The sequence below is a fragment of the Neopelma chrysocephalum genome, unplaced genomic scaffold (genome assembly GCF_003984885.1).
Source record: "Neopelma chrysocephalum unplaced genomic scaffold, ASM398488v2 Primary Assembly neopelma1_26, whole genome shotgun sequence".
Taxonomy (NCBI): Eukaryota; Metazoa; Chordata; class Aves; order Passeriformes; family Pipridae; genus Neopelma; species Neopelma chrysocephalum.
In genome coordinates, this window is record NW_020897695.1 from 10,693,790 (window position 1) to 10,710,505 (window position 16,716).

At 43.1% G+C, this 16,716-nt stretch overlaps 2 protein-coding genes across 6 annotated transcripts in view; one reads left to right on the top strand and one right to left on the bottom strand.

The window, feature by feature from the left end:
- The window catches only part of SH3BP5 (SH3 domain binding protein 5), a 52,634-nt gene extending 41,378 nt beyond the window's left edge, over nucleotides 1-11,256 (top strand). The window contains exons 6-9 of the mRNA XM_027675514.1: nucleotides 3,826-3,868; nucleotides 5,759-5,978; nucleotides 9,116-9,376; nucleotides 10,023-11,256. Coding sequence (XP_027531315.1) covers nucleotides 3,826-3,868; nucleotides 5,759-5,978; nucleotides 9,116-9,376; nucleotides 10,023-10,204 — 706 coding nt within the window. The 3' untranslated portion in view covers nucleotides 10,205-11,256. The remainder of the gene's footprint in view (nucleotides 1-3,825; nucleotides 3,869-5,758; nucleotides 5,979-9,115; nucleotides 9,377-10,022) is intronic.
- Nucleotides 11,257-14,139: 2,883 nt separating this feature from the next.
- Nucleotides 14,140-16,716, bottom strand: part of CAPN7 (calpain 7) — a 31,885-nt gene continuing 29,308 nt past the window's right edge. For 4 of the 5 annotated variants that reach the window (XM_027675511.1, XM_027675510.1, XM_027675512.1 and 1 more), the window contains one exon: nucleotides 14,140-16,635. In XM_027675511.1, coding sequence (XP_027531312.1) covers nucleotides 16,491-16,635 — 145 coding nt within the window. In that variant the 3' untranslated portion in view covers nucleotides 14,140-16,490. The remainder of the gene's footprint in view (nucleotides 16,636-16,716) is intronic. The other variant, XR_003533014.1, reaches the window with a different exon arrangement.

Sequence of the window (16,716 nt, forward strand, 5' to 3'; positions counted from 1 at the left end):
CTTGTTCTAGTGCGTTGAACCCCTTGGTGGCACATGACTCGAGAAACAGGCCCATGGCATTCACACAGACGCTGTCTGCAGAGCAGCGTGGCTCTGTGTGTAGGTGTTTTGCAGCTTAGGATTGTTTGCAGTTTAGTTCTTGTTTTTAGTTAGGAGAGCAACAAAGCAAGTGACAGAAGCCTGAAAGGTGTGAGACTGCACTGGTGTAGTGTACTGTACATCAGACTTGTTTACTTCCTGATGCTGCCGTGGCAAAGCCGCATGAGAGCTGTTCTTGGGGAAGGAAACACACTTCAGAGGGCATAGCTAAGCAGCATAAGTGTCACTAGTAATTGTATCTGCATTTGATGTACATTTGCTCTGTTGCAGAGAAGTGAAACAGCTTTTTGCTCAAAACCTGTTTAAAATTTTGGCCCTGTTTACAACCAATTTTCAATCTTCTTTATATTTCACAGCCTTTTTTTTTTTTTTTTTACATTTCCAGACTGTAGCTTGTCTAAACAATCTGCTTGCTGTATTTAGCTTTTAATCCCTCCATCTAAAAATGACTTTTTGGTGAAATCGGTCAACAAAAAAATCTATTTTGATTGGTGTTTGCTCAATTCAAGAGAGAATTAGCACTTCTCAAGCAAGATTAAAGCATATTTGCTGAAACGGTGTAACGGCTTGACTTCCTAGAATGAGCTGCATGCTGTTTGTTTAGCGCTGCACAGGGACTGTGAAAACCATCATCAGATCACTAAGTGACAGATTCCTCTGGATGAGAGCAATATCTGAGAAGTGCTTTGGCTGCTAGGAGTTCCTTCCTTACAATAAGATTTAAAATAAAAGCCCTGATTAAGTTGTCAGTGGGGTCCTGCACAGCTTTTTATAGCCACGATAGTGCACAGTCTGACGCCCCAGCTGGCTCTTGTGTGATTTGCTTCTGAGTCTTCATGTCCTTGCTGAAACTACCCTCAGAGGGGTGTTGTCTTGTGTCATTCTCCTCAGGACAAGCTGCCTTTCACTTGTGTGGAAGAATCCCAGCATATGCCTTCATCTCACATTAGGGCTGACTGCAGTTTAAACCACCTATGTAGGGTGTTTTGAAGACCCTTTAATAAGGGGTGTACAGAAATGCCACTTCTAACCTAGTATTGAAGTGGAAGACGCCTGATGGCACAAACAGTCACGGATGTATTTGAAGTCACGCTACATAGGGATGTTGGAAAGGTCAGTTGTCTCTCAGCATTGCAGTTTTCCTGTAAAGGAAAATTGAAACTGAGCTGAAAACATCAGTGCTGTCAAGTGGCTACATAAACTGGGAAATGAGGCTGCTCAACTTGCAGCTGTTTGTATTTTAGGGTGTTGCTGGCTAGTAGCTGCTTTTCAGGAAGGATTTAACACCAGCATCCTGCTCTGACCTTCTCCCTGGGTGGTTTGGGAGCTCTGGCTGTAATGCTTGGGTCTTTCAGGTGCATTTGTCCATTGTCTCTCACTGTGAACTTGTGGATAGACATGCTTGAATGATTTGCTCTTTTTCAGGAAAAAGTTAATTGCATTTGCTCCCCACTTCAATCTGGATTAAGATGCTTAAAGCATTACTGTTTTGAAAGTAAGACTGGGACAGCCTAGAGGAAAGTAATTGAGATGATTTGCTGTCTAAAGTTGATGAGCAAAGGATTATTGGATAGTTTTGTTTTGGTTTTGCTTTTAATTTTATTTCTGGGTGCTTACTTGCTTGTAAGCTATGAGTGTGCGTATGGCTGCACGTTCTTAACAGTCACCAGATCTTCTGGCTCAGTGCCTCTGAGCTGTAGGATAATGAACTTGCCTGTGTTAGCTGGTTTTTGGAAGTCACTTTCTGCTCCGGTGACTTGGGCAAAGTGCCTTGCGCTCTTCCTGTCATCTACTTAAAAAGCACTTTGACTGTGCAATGCCCTGGACTTGGACAACTCGTGATGTAGGACACTGATTGCATCAGTGAACGATTCGCCCGCCCTGCTGAGTTACGGACAAGCTTTCAACAGTTACGGGGCCGTGGACGTAAGGCGATGAAGTGACCCAAGGAGATGTGGGTCCCTACCCTGCCAGCGCACTGTTTTCTGCTGGCTGTGTGTCAGCAATGAGTGAGCAAGAGTGCTTATGTGTGAGCTCCTACATGTCAGCCTGTTGGCATCCTTCCTGTGACTTAGGTGGCATTTTTCTTACCTGTTACAAGTAAACATGCCTGCTCATATGTGCACATATATGTATTTGTGTGTAAACATACACATACACACACGCGTATACATAGTGGTTTTTTCACACCATGCAAACACGTGTGTGCTTGTGGCTGATGGAAAGGGACTTTTCCCCCAGGCTTGTGGAACCTGATGGAAGGTTAGGACTGAAGCTCGTTTGTTCCCTCCCAGTCAGTGCCAGGATAAGGAAGGAAGAGGATCAGGTTATTTGAGGTGAATGGGTTTCTCTGTTTTCCCTGTATGTGTTTCCCTGCAACACTGTTCTGTCAATGTCTGTGGCTTCTCATTGCTTTGGGATATGGCTGTAGGAGTCCTTTATCTGTTGGATCCAAACTCTCAACTACAATGTTTTATCCTGCCTGGCAGGTGCATCTGTGTAGCCTTTGGCAGAGTTATGTCCCAATGAGGAAAGGCAGAGGTACAGTTTGACTGGATCAGTGTCCCTGGAAACATCGAGACTTGGCTGGGTGCTCCTACTGATTGTAGGGAGGCTGATTAAAAATATCAGAGATGGAAATGACCTACTCTTGGGGAAACACAACTCAGTTATTTTGTGTGTGACTGTGTAGTGAATTCAACCCTTCAAAGAATATAGGATCAGAAAGCCACAGTTCTGCACTCCTGAATTCTAGTGCACAGTCCAAAATGCAGCTGCAGTAGGACTTGGAGCTCAGAAGAGGCTTGCTGTTAGGGTAGAAACATGACAAGGGTAGTTGACGTATTTCATGTAAAACCATATCTGATTGTTTATCTCTCCCCTAATTTCCAGCTTCTGAGAGATGAGGAAGGTAGTGAGCTCTGCTAAAAAATCAAGGCTTTTGTTTGTTTGGGTTTTTTTTGTTTTTGTGTGTTTGTTGTTTTTTTTGTTTTGTTTTGTTTTTTTCTCCTCAGTGTTGTATCAGATGATATTGACTTCAAATCTTTGAAGCTGGAATGTGGTTTCTAGGCTTTGTACTGCACCTCTTATACCCCTGTCCTCCTGCAGCCTTATAAGCAAATTTTGTTGTCTTTTTGTTGTCAGAGGTAGGAAACAGACTGGGTGTGACACTGTGTTCTGTGTCCAAGCAAAATGTTTGAGAGCCGTGCAGCATGAGGGAAGCGCCTGGTGGGCTGCTGATGGGAAGTGCTGTGCCCTTGTATGTGGTGCTCTGACCTCCCTTCATCCCCTTTCCTTCACTGCAAAACCCAAGAACTGTGCCTTCAACCCCCACATCTGAACCCAGGGAAATCTAATGTTTACCTTCTTTGGGGAATTTACCTGTGCTGCGGGCTGCTCAGAAAATGGGTGCAGACAGGATGCCTACACCTGAAGCTGGATGTTGCATTTTAAGTATCTTGCAGAATCTAGGCCTGAAGGAATTGTGCCGTCAACTCCAAAAACTGGATTTTTGCAGTTTTTATTTAGGTCAAAAGACCCATGAGAAATAGAAAGAGCAAGACATTGAGAGCACGCGTAGGTGTCCTATCATCTAGATAGTGGTCTCTTGGGGTTACAGTGATACACAAAATAGCTGTGTTAGTGCTACAAAGAGAGCAACTCCCACTCCAGTACTCTGCAGTCAGTCCCAGTGATTGTAAACAATTATTCTTTGTTTTTCCACAGGCCTTATTTTGAACTCAAGGCAAAGTACTATGTCCAACTGGAGGTACGTATGTAATTCAGATCCATCTGAAACTCTTTACTGCTTATGGTAAATACTGAAATTACATCTAAAGTGCTCTGTCAACTGTTGTGTTTCTGTAAAAAACCAATTCAAAACCTCTTGAGCAATTTGCTAAGCACATTTTAAGGATAAAAGACTAAGAGAGGCTTTGTTTCCTTGTGTGAAATCAGAGTGTTCAAATCCTGCTGCTTGCTGCCAGAACCAAACAAATACAGTTTGGCTGTGTTTATTTCTTGTAGTTTAATGTGTCTGGTGTTCATTTGTTTGTTGTGGGTTTTTGTTTCATTTTTTACCCTATGTTTTGTGCTTCAGATTGTTTAACTGTCCTTGGGGTGCTCTTTTATGTTTACTAGTTGGATCAATTAACAGAAGAAGTAACCTGCTTGTACTACTCAAACATCATGCATATGTGAATTTCTGATTGAGGTTTGGCATAAGTGGGATTTGTGATTTGGCTTGATAGCTTCCAGGGCTTTTTTTTTTTTTTTAGTATCTTTGCACTTCATTCTGTGTGGTGCAATAATGTCTGGTCAGTGCTTGGGCATAGCACATGCCTTGCAAGGCACAGTGGCCCTGGGGTGGGCATGGCACTTGTTCATGGGATGGTACTCCCTGCTATTACAGCCCTTAGTCTTGGAGCTGCCAGGGCAGGGAGAGCAAAGTAGCCCTACAAATTCAAGTGCAAGAATCACTCTCTTTCTATTTGAGTGACTTCTGCTGCATATGGCCCCCAAAACGAGGAGCCTGGCTCCTCTGAGTTGAAGGGTAGTGGCTGGTGCTGTAGTTGTGTGTGATGTGCACAGGGTTTAAGTGGAGCATGTTGCCTTGCACTGTTGGCCATGGGTGCAGGAAGGCTCCAGTGGGGTGCTAAGTCAGTAGGAGCCTAGCTAGAAGAAGATTCCCATTCCTTGCCTGGGACGCAATGCATGTCCCACATCTTTTTTGTGAGCCCTTCCCTGAGCTGCCTGAGATGCAACAGCTCTTTGTAACACCTTGGAGACTGTGGTCAGCAGCTGTTGCTGCAGAGAGCTGAACCCTTGCCTGCTGGGTGCCAGCCCAATAATCCCTTCTGGCTGGAGGCCTCTTTTGAGAAATACCCTTTTTCCCATGGGCAAAGGCCTGTTGTTAAGGGGCCTGTTGCTTCTCCATGGCAGTAGCTCAGTGCCCTTCTGAAGCAAGGTGATTGTGTAAAATGTAATACAAAAGACAGCACAGACTGCTTTTAATGTACAATATAAAGTGTTGAGACAGCCTCAGACACACAAGCAGTGTTTTCCCTTTGGGAAATGGGGTACAACACTTTTGCCCTTGCTCTAGAGTGGTGTTTGTGCCTGGGGACACGGAAACTGCTGTATTATAGCTGTCAGGGTGTGAGGCTTGCCACTTTCTGCTCTGAAGGTTTAGTGACCAGAAATGATGGGTTTGGTGCTCAGTGGAGAGTGAGGCTTAGTCCCCTCAGGGGTGATCCCCAGCCTTGCTGTGCCCTGCAGACAGGGGCTGTCAGCAAACCTTAGGGGAGGTTCAAGAATAAGCAATGACATTCTGTTGAGAGCTGCATTCCTGTGAGAGATCCTGCACGTTAACTGAGTGGGGGCCCTGCTCTGTGCTCAGCCAGGGGCAATTACCACACTGCAGAGGCAGTCCCAGCCCTTGGCTCCTGTGGATTGCCTTGCTGTTGTCTCCTTCACAAGTGTCACTGCCTGTGCTAGGGTGCTTTTGAATTCCAAACTCTCCCATCGCCTACATGGTATCTAGCCCTGGTTTGTGCCAGCTTGCCTGTGCAGAGCCAAGTCCCCTGGACACGTAACAGGGAACTGCGTTCTGTGCGTTGTTCATAGTGAAAGTCTGTCTAATACCTGTCTTCCTTTTTAGCAACTGAAGAAAACAGTGGATGACCTGCAGGCAAAACTGGCCCTGGCAAAGGGAGAGTATAAGACTGCCTTGAAAAATCTGGAGATGATCTCAGATGAGATTCATGAGAGGAGAAGGTCCACTGCCATGGGGCCCAGAGGATGTGGTGTGGGTGCTGAAGGGAGCAATACCTCTGTGGAAGACCTGTCAGCAAGTAAACCGGAGTCTGACACCATCTCCAGTGAGTACAGAGCACTGCTGTGCTTGGGAATATCCCATGGGCATCGTAAGAAATGCTAAGATTAGGATTGCTCTGCGTATTTTGCAGTTTTGAAATTTGCTGGCTGTTGTGGGACTGTGGCTAAGTTGTTATGCGTCTTGTTATTACAGAAGTTGATTACATTCTTTTACAGCCAGTTTTCGAGGGGAAGGGTTATGAGTTGAAGTGCATCAGCTGTTCTCATAGCATCACTGTTGTTTTTTGTACAGTGCTGTATGAAAGGAGCAAAATTAACACACTTCAGAGCATTTTTAAGCCAATGATGCTGCTGTTGGTGACTTGCCTGAGGTGGTCTCAGGCTGTTGCAGATCATTCGGCCAGGTTGCTGAGGTGGCAGTGCTGTTTGGAAACAGACCTTTTGGATCAAGTGCTTGTCTTCCAGTGCTGGGCTTGTGGCAGAGGAACTAAAGGTGCAGCTGCAGCACTACAGAAAGGTGTGATGCTTGCAGAGAAGTGTGTAAGGATAAGCTCCTTCACACTGCAGGATCTTCTGCCAAGATGTGATTTCAGCAGAGCATGTGTGCTGTGAACAAGGGAAGTGAAGAAGCAGCAATATGCTGATGCAGTGTGCTGAGGGGCTCTGTATGAGATGGGTGGCAGCAGCAAGCTCCAAACAAGCTCCAGGCAAGCTAGGTAACCTCTGCTTTCTGGTGGTACATGGGGACCTTGTGTTGCAAAGCCTGTTGTATTGAGAGTTTGTGTTTATCCTGGCTCTGGGTGAAAGTGGATAGATGGCCATTGAATGTGGCCTACTTTTGCCTCCCTCCTGGACACTTTCTCCAATTCTTGATGCAGAAAGTCTTTTTCTGCTGCCCAGTCCCACAAATTCCAATTTAATTTGTATTTCAGCTCCATTTCTGCGGGGAAAAGTCTAGGTCAGGATTGCAGGAGTTCATAATTGCACAACCCTGGTGCCCAAAGGCAGAAAATGCAGTTTCCCCATAAACACTGGTGCATACTGGCACTGAGGTCTTACAGGTCTGTGGTGAAGCCTGTCTGTGCCGTGGGAGCTGGGAGGCAGCTCTGAGCTGGTGCTTGACCTCTGCACTGGCAGGACTTCTTGCATGATGTGTTGAAGCTCTCAACTCAGTACTGTGCAGCTGGGACCTGAGTTGCTGCTGGAAGTGAGTGCGGTGTCTGGGCCAGCTGATGCAGTGGGGTTTCCATGTGGGTGCTTATCTTCTGCCACCCTGAATTCCCAAGGTTGAGCCTTTCTGAGTTTGGCAGCAATTGCCTCTTTGGATACCTGCAAGTCCCCCCTCCTCATGCAGAAGGCCTTCTTTCTGAAAGGCTTAGCTTAACTGAGTTAAGGTTTTCTTGTGCTGAAGGAGTTCAGGGGCCTGGGATATAGGGGCAGAAAGAGCCAGAAAAGTTAAACTTAATTCAGAGCGACCAGTTGCTGGCTCTCCTGGTCACTGCTGAGGCTGTAGGCAAGGACCGGCAGCATGGGCTCATCCCTCTCTTTTAATTGCACAATCTGATATAGGTGGAAGGACTTCAGGTTGTGTCTAGTGCCAACACAACTGGGTTACAACAGGGCAGGACTAGCAGCCTGCCAGACTTAGTAACTAAAATAGCCTAGATGAGTTATGTAATGTGTAGGGAGGTTTCCACCAAGGTCCTTTTATATCTTGATTTCTGTCTGCTGGAGTTGAACAAAACACCTTGTCATCAGCAAGAGTTTCTTGGCCCTTGCAGATGCTCCTGTGTTTTACAGTAAGTTTAGATGGTGAAAAGTAAGCTACAGTTTGAGCTGTGCTGCTTGTAGACTGGCTGATGTCAGTGCTTCTTGCCAAGTAGAGGACTCTCTAATTGGAAACATCTTTTTTCTCCACCTTTCTTTGCTTTCACCCCCTGCATAGTTATCTGTATTGCTCACCATATATTGATAAAATACAGCAAGTGAGAAGGCCACTCTGCAGTCTTGTATTTAGCATCATTAAAAATAAAGCACAAAACCACAAGAAAAACTGTCTCTGAGCACAAAGTGCCCTAGAGGGGGCTCAGGAAGGTGGATAATGCTGTTATCCATTTTATGTTTAAAGCTTTTAGGTCAATTCTGCAATGTGTAAGTACAGTTCTGCAATCTGTAGATCCAGCAGAAAGAGGCTGAACATCTTGGCAATAACCATATTGGTGGCTGCCTCTGTCGGCACTTTTGTGTCCAAGTGGTGCATGTGAACCTTGGGCTGCCGAGGTAACAGAAGACCTACTTTGAAACTTCTCCTTTGAGATGTTTTGTTAATGCTGCTGCTTTGCTCCTGCTGCTCTTCCAAGGTGGTTCTGAGCCTCACTAGCAATGGTGGGAATCAGAAGGAGGCGGAATTGAAGATAACCTCAGATCACTGGACATGTCTTGCTCTCTGTAGGACATCTTCAGGCCAGTGTGATTCCAGCACACACTTCTCTTGTGGACAGTCTGATGCACCTTCTGATCCCAGTGGGACTACTTGTGTGCGAAAGTCTTTGGTTCATAGGTCCCCATCCTGCAATGAGCCATGTCTGAAGTGTGTTGAATTTTAGCAAAATGTACACCCCTATGTTGCACAAAATGGAATCTTCTTTAACAGGTTTCTCCTCTGGTTGCTAATAAAGACCCTGCAGCTTAATCCAGACAGCTCGGAGGCGGTTTGCTTTAATTAAAACTCAGATTTGAGCAAATATGAACAGGGAAAAGAATATATGTGGGTGGGGTTTCTTTTTAATTTGATGTTGCTTGGCGATCCTCATCCAAAAAGAGATCTTGGGAGTTTGTCCTGGATTTTAACTGCAAGTGTGTGAAGATAAGGTGGAAGCAATCTGCCCTGGGAGCTATGTCTTTCTAATTAGTGCCTTAAATAACCAGGAGTCTGTGCTAGGATCATGATGCTGGGTGAGGCAGATACAGGGGATTAGGCCCTTGCCGAACTTGTGTAGTGAAGACCACGAGAGCACAAGACCAGCTGGGCAGGGGGAGCAGGGCCAGTAAAAATCCAAGAGCTTCTTGGCATGAGGAGCAGTAGAAGATGGAAACCTGAGAAACTGCCTGTGCTTGTGAAGGTGCAGGAGAGAGGTGAAGGTGTACGATTACTAACTGGAATATTCTCTGAACATTGCAGTGGCTTCAGAAGTGTTTGAGGATGATAATGGCAGCAGCTTTGTATCCGAAGAAGATTCAGAAACTCAGTCAGTATCCAGCTTCAGCTCTGGTCCTACAAGTCCCTGTGAGGTGCCCACTCAGTTTCCTCCTGCAACACGACCTGGAAGCCTGGATCTGCCCAGCCCTGTATCCCTCTCTGAGTTTGGGATGATCTTTCCTGTCCTTGGCCCCCGAAGTGAATGCAGCGGGGCGTCCTCCCCCGAGTGCGAAGCTGAAAGAGGTATGCACGGCTGGATACGCCCTGGGCCAATGTTTTCCAGACTTAAAAAGGGAGCAGGAAAACCTTCTCAGCTCCCTTAGGTGTGTGCCAGCTCACTGAGCTCTGACCCACTGGCCTCTTCCTTGGGGAAGGCAGTTCTTGAAGGCCCCACGTCTCAAAGTTAACAGTGACATCTAAAGCATTTTAATTATTGTTCTCCTGGGTGGAAATGTTCCCCAGTTCTGTCTTAGTGGAGGGGGTGGAGGTTTCTCATGAAATAAGTGTTCAGTGGGATTCTGATGGTACGTTTATTTGAAGGAAAATCTGAAATTCATTTATTTATTTTTTTTAAATTATTGTCTCGCTGAAAATTTTGCTTTCCAGGGGAAAAAAAAACCTCACAAAAAATAATGTGCCAAAAGGAACCTCTTGCAGGCTCTGCCAGCCCTAGCTGACTAATTCAGACTAAAGGATTACCATCACTCTTGTGTGCTCCAGCCTAAGGCTGTGTTGATTAATTTGCCGATGCAGTCCACAAGCAACATTTTGCTCCTGCTCCTGTAATTTTTGCTCGCTTTGGCAAAGGAAACTGCAGAGACACTTGCTTGAAGCTTAACTTGCAGAATGAAATCTGGGTTTAACATCCAGTTTAATCCTTTCTTTGCAGGGGATAGGGCAGAAGGGGCTGAGAACAAGACGAGCGACAGAGTGAACAAGAATAGGAGCAGCACCAGGAGCAGCTCCACTGAAGGGCTGACTTTGGATAACCGAATGAAGCAGCTCTCCCTTCAGTGCATGAAAATCAAAGAGGGAATATGCGCGGGCAGAAAAGCTGCCCAAATTGGCTGAGTCCTTCTTGTGCCCTGTCCTGATTAATGGGAGTCTAAATATTTATACATGAACTTCTAAGTGTTTGAAGAACGTTGTGCCAATAATATATGCCAAATCTTAAGCGTTTACTTTGAGAATTTAAAAATGCACTAAGAAGTTTAATTGATGTGGAGGGCTGAAGTTTTTATTCAGTAAACCCTTTGTAGGCTGGACGAGTTATCAAATGTTTAAGCTGTGCTCATATTTCACAGACTTTGTAAATTGTTTTGTAGCAGCCTGGCTGAAGCAATAACTAGTAATGTTCCCGTGTAAATTCATGCCAGTCGGGGGTCTGAAATTCAAGCCAGACATTTGCAGAAAGCGGTTTGGCTTTGGTTTTGTAGAATGAAATGCTCTTTAGATACAGCTGATCTCTTGAGTACAAGTGGCATATTCTTTAAACATCTGTATTTGTCTGTATTATGCTGAAACTGTAGAAATATTTTGTATACAGGAAAGCTGTTGCATGTGTGGGGTCTGAAAGCCTTCACTCTTCCCTTGGTGCTCACAGAAAGGATAAAATGAGTCATGCCTATAAAAGCCTATAAAACAGACAGATGACAGAAAGGGGATGGTAATGCTCAGCAGTGGTAGGCCCTTTCTAGACACCTTTGTGAGTCTGGCTTGGACTCTGTGGGTGATTCCAGTGACCAAAAAGAGTTGATTGGCCCCTTGCCCTTCCCCTCCCCTGAGAAGTGAAGTATTATTTTTCAGCACTTTAAGTGTTTGGGTTTTTTTTCCCCTCAAAAATGGGAGTCATAGATGTTTTCCAGACAGCTATGATAAGGGATTCGCCCTTGAAATATGCATGAAGAAAAGGAATTGCCAGTGTAGATTGACAATGTGTTCTTAAGCTTCTCTGTAGGTTGTACTGTGTGGGGGTTTATAACTGTTAAAGGGACTTGGGATTTTAGTATGCCCTAGAAAAAGTGTTCAATAAAACTAGAAAGGGCACGGGGAATGTTTTGACAGCAGCTGTTAGACAGTAGTAGTGTCTGATAATTATGCTAATAAGTGGTAGTAAAAAAATCCTAGGACTCTTCAGTTTTGGTGACTAAGCATTTCTGAAAGCACCATTTTATCTAAAATGTCAGTTTATATTGTTAATTTGATGGGAATTTTAGTATTGCCCAAAGTATTTTCTATTCTATGTTTTTGCAGTCCTGTTGTATTTCATCCCTGCCACAGCTTGTGTATCTATTCTCAAAGTTAATGTAAAATTCTTCACACTACAGTAAACATTTTTGTTTTCCACATTTTGAGTCTGTGCAAGTGAAGTTTATCTAAAGCTCTAGGAACCGAATCTTCTCGTGCAGCAAGTTTAGTCTCCAAATATCCACTTCCAGCTGAAGACTGCAGGCTGGAGTAACTCTGGTATTATCATCATTGAGGTACATGGGCAACTGTTGCCTCCTTCCAGCTTCCTGAATTTCTGCATATGTGATTCACTTTTTATTCTGAACTGTGCCACAAGACCAGAGCTTTAGTCAGGTTTTCCAAAATCCCTTAGTGTGCTGAAGGAGGGAGGTATTCTGTTACACAACACCTCTGTACCTAATGCTGCTGAAATTGGCTGTAAGGCCATGCAGAATTGGAGGTAAAGAATCCTGTTTTCATAAAAAACAGATTCAACACATTAAAACTGTTATGCTGTAGTAGCTTTAAACATTTATACGTTCACATCTTCCGAAGACTTGAAGGCTGAAATCTTCCATTGCCAGCAGTTCCTAGGCCCAAAAAATGCTTAGGAAAGAAGTCTGTGGTTCCAACTTCTGATGTGACCATTACTTGGGGAAAAGCTGGGGTAGGCAGTATTAAATATGAAATGAAAAGCAGTAAGAAGTGCCACATTGCATTAAATGTTTTTACTTAAACTTTTGTAGCTGACTTATTGTCTGTGCTGTATTCAGTTAGAAAAATTTGCAGAGGTATTTGTGGTTGAATCTTACTTTTGCAGACCTCCCAGCCAACGCCGGTTACATTTTCCTAGGTTGTTTGGAGGTTTTTTTAGTGGTGATTTTTTTTCTTTTTTCAGTTTGGGTGGTTTTTTTTTTTGACCTCTCTTGCTATCGCATTTCCTCTCATTTTGCCAGTTCCGACTATAAACCCAAACTCCCTGAACTTAGGCAATGAATTAGTTTTGTGTTCCATCAGGATATAAAAATAGTTGTGTGTGCACTGCCTTGCTATGTCCTGATTGCATTCAGCTCCCAGCAGGGTAAAATCATTGATGAGGAAGTACAAAAGTGTGTGGAACCCCACTCTGCCCTTACTTTTACACCACACTTCCATGAGATTTGTTGAAAGACCGTGCTGCACCCTTCTTCCTTTGGCGACCTCCAGACTTAGCAGGTAAATCACCCTTCAAACACACAAGCAAACAGGCAGAACTGTGTGTCTATAATAAATTAATGGAAAACTCATTTTATTTTAAACTTCATAAAAGCCAAAATTATAAATATGACAGACTTTTAAATGAACAAACATTGCTATGGATTACAAGCAAATGAACAAGCTTTCTCCAGTTAATTTTCTGTTGGAGCTCTTAATGGATTCTGAAGTGTAACATGATGGTAGCTGCCTCCACGGGTATAAAAATAAGCCTCTGCTGTATCTAAGTATAAGTGATCACTTCAGCTGCCCTGATATGAGAATGTATGAAGCAAATGTTAACCTAGGAATTCTACTTCTCTTTGGTATTGTCAAACAATTTAAATGTCATTTTTGAAGCAGTGAAAACCTCTACTATATGTACACAAACTTAATTCTAAATAGCTGGCTGTTCAAACACCACGGAGATTGTGTGGTTAAGTGCATAATTACTGTACAAAATAGTTACATGACACTTGCAGCAGGAGACTAGGACTGAACTCAGACTCACGGGGCAGATGGGATAGAAGCTGTTGATACTGTTCATCCATGGTACTACCTCGCACTGAGTCTAAGGGACTGGATTAACCAAGGTCTAACCTGTGTCTTCCTGAAAAAAAATAAACTGGGAGGGGTGTCTCAACCTGAGCTATAAACAGCAGCATCATGGGGTCTTGTATGGAGCTTTAAAGTACGATTTTTAAAGGAATACACAGAAAAGGCTTTGCAATGCATAAGTAAAGAGAATGTTAAAACTTCTGAAGAGGCTATATCCAGTTATTCCTCTGCACTGCTGACAGAGAATTAAAAATCATTTCTTTGTAGCAGTCTTCCCTTAATGAATCAGAAAATGTGTAAATGCTCTTAAAATCCCTTACAGCAACTGGCCTCCATTTCATCAGTTACCCCCTCATCTGTGGCTCTGGCCGTAGTTCAGAACTGTACCGTGTGACAATCAACTTATGAGTGCAGGATGCTTGCTGAGGCCTTGTATTTCAATGTTTAAAAGCTTGAATTGTATGTTTAGAGGCAGAGAAGACTTAAGGTGCATGACTGTCTAACTGGAAGTAAAATAACACATCCAATATACCTCCGCTGGGCAGCTATTTAAATTTTTGCGTGCACAGGTCTTACTCCTTTCCAGAAGTCTTGCTGCATAACCCAGCACTTCATGTTCTCTGTCACGGATCAAAAAATGCTAAACAGTATAGGGAAAAGAAAAGCTTAATTTAGACTGTGGCCTGAGGTTGTCTTAAAATCTTCACTTTCCAATAATTTTTCCAGATTTATTTGTGGAAAAAATATTAAAGTATATATTTGACAGAAAATATTAAAGCAAATAATAAATGCTTACACTAACATTTTTTCCTAAGACAAAATGGCAAGAAAACTTCGTTGCAAAATCAATTTGCCACAACCAGAATCTGTAGACTAGAATTTATAAGAATATTTTGTAGTTCCTCTTAAATAGTCCACCTGAGTGTTCTGTCCTATATTTAAAGGAAATGCACAGTGATGGCATTCTAGTAGCCTATGCAGGTGCAATATAAATAAGATTGACACTTATCTTAACTCCCATACATAAATGGAGACAAGCCAAATCCCCTGACTGTTCTGTATATGTAAGAAATATTAGCACATCCTGTTTGGGACAGGATACTTTGTCCTTAATGCCAGACAGTGAGTACATTTCTTGCTTTTAGTTCAGTATAGTTTTAGTTCAGCACAGTATGGAAGCTGAGCCTTATGCTCCTTTAATGCAGCATAAGCTTGGCAGTAGCTTGTGCTCAGGGGGAAAAAGAAAGAAAAACTCCCTGCCGAGTAGAAACCAACTAGTGAAGAACAACAACAGATTTTACCGAGGCAAGTCTACCAGCTTGATCTCAAACAGCAGAGAATGTGCAAGAACTTGGTACTGAAAGCTGGCAGTTCTGGCATCTGCATTTTGTACTGCCAAAAAGATACTCAGTTGGGACTTCCTAACTACCTCTAACGTCACAGGTGATAAGATACGTGCAGGACTCCACTGCAATTCTGGTTCAGCGTGAGCTAAAAACTTCACAGAAATCTGTAGGGAAAATGTGAGCTGAATGAAATTTTCATTTATAAGGGATGAAGCAGTCCTTGACCCATACTCCAGAAGCCAAGGGGTAACTACAATGAACCTAATCTGTTTCTTTGCTCAGCTTGTGCGCATGCAGAAACTTCCCTGCAAAAGAAGGTAAATCACACTGTGACAAACCTGTCCCAAATTTCCCATCCCAGATGGCCTTTGAGAGAACTGCAGTCAGCAGGACATGTTTTCAAAGGCATGAGCTATCAGTGCCCTTTCAACACTAGACACTTGTTAAGCAGCTGTCTGATGAAGGAAATGAAACAAAAGAATCTTGTACTTTCTGGAGAGGACTAATAGCAGACCTCTGTGGGAGTAATTTTAGCCCGCAGATATTTCTGGTGCTCCTGTAGAATGTGTGCTCAGTTTCCCAATGGCCACCTGTGCTCTAAAGCAAGATTTAAATGCTACCTGTTTTGATTGGAAAACTGGCAAACTAATGTGAATGGCAGCAAAATTCCCATGGCTGTTTTAAAACCATCCTCTCCCCCAGCTGTCAAATATTATTTTGTAAAAAAGACAAAATTTAATGCATTTCAGGATCTGTGAGGCCGTTGGTATTAAATTGAAAACTTGGTTATCTTGAATCCTCTTTAGATACAATGTATATAGATCTAGAGGAGGAGCACATATAGGAGGCTTCCAGAAAAATCTCATTCTGCATTAATCCCACTTCCACTATTTTCTTAAAAACTCTAACCCTGCTTCTGTTGATGACAGTGGCCAAGTGCTCAATTCACCCACTGGTTTCAACTTACAAAGAAAAAAGTACCTTTTCGAAAATGTCTGGTATAATGGAATCAGCAAGTGCATTCCTTGCAGCTGTGGTTTATTAGCGGGAGAGGCTTAACTAATCCTATAGTCTGAATACTTATAAAAGTGACGAAAATAAAACATTTCTTTGCTGGGTTTCTGATGGTGGGCAGCTTCCCATCTCCCCACCAGCAACTGAGACTGTGGGGATCTTCAGATGAAAATCTTTTACACCTGCTCAAGGAAGTCTATTCTGCATTCTCTGTATGCTGCTGCTGGATAACCCCCTGTCCTTACTGCTGATCAGGATCAAGCTAGGTCTGGCAGCTAGTAGGAAGAAAACCACAGAGAACCTTGTGCTGTTTTATGTACTAAAGTCACACAGATATGAACTAACAGTTCTCAAAGTACATGTAACATGAGCGAAGCTCTTAGAAATAGTTCCTTTAGTCCTATATACATATTCCAGATAAGTTGGCACATGGACTACTACATGCTTAGCAGTAGTAAATTTACATTTAGAGGTGATAACCAGTTCAATGCTGAAAACATTCAAGATAGCAGCACAAATATGTAGTAAAAGCTATTTGGTCCTGAGACTGAGTAAGCAGAAATACACAAGAATATTTTTTCTTACATGTTTACTTTTAAGAATAAAATCTTTAACCCATATACCCTGTATTTTGGGAGAAGGGAATTTCAATGTTAATTTTTCTCCTAAATCACTGGACTTTGATTCACAGTGTGGGAAAATTGCAATAAATTGAGTTCTGCCGGTTCATTTGAATATATGCATTTTAGCCTATTCCCAAGCCTGTTGAACAGTGCTCCCTCCAGTACCATAGCAGCAAACCCCACAGCTAACTGCCTACCACAGTTAAGTGGCAATCAGTGATTCCATGCTTTTGGCTATAACTTAGAATGTAATTCTCTTTTGTGCATATGTGTAGGAAGGGTTATGCACCTATTCTCAGCCTGTAGGACAGATCAAAACCACCTCCTTAAACAGTACTGCACAGATATGTCTCCTCACTGCAGCTGGGACACCTTAAGAGGAGTAGTACTGTTAAAATCTAAGAAAAAAGGACCCTCTTGTTGAGGCAGGAATGTGGTGGGGATAATGTTGTAAACTCCAGCAAGTATGTTCTCCACTTCCAAGTAGCAAAATCCACACCTATGATAAAGAAAACTACCTGTTAGAAATAAGATCTGAAGTATTTCAAACCTCTGTACAGATTTCATTGAGTATTATTAC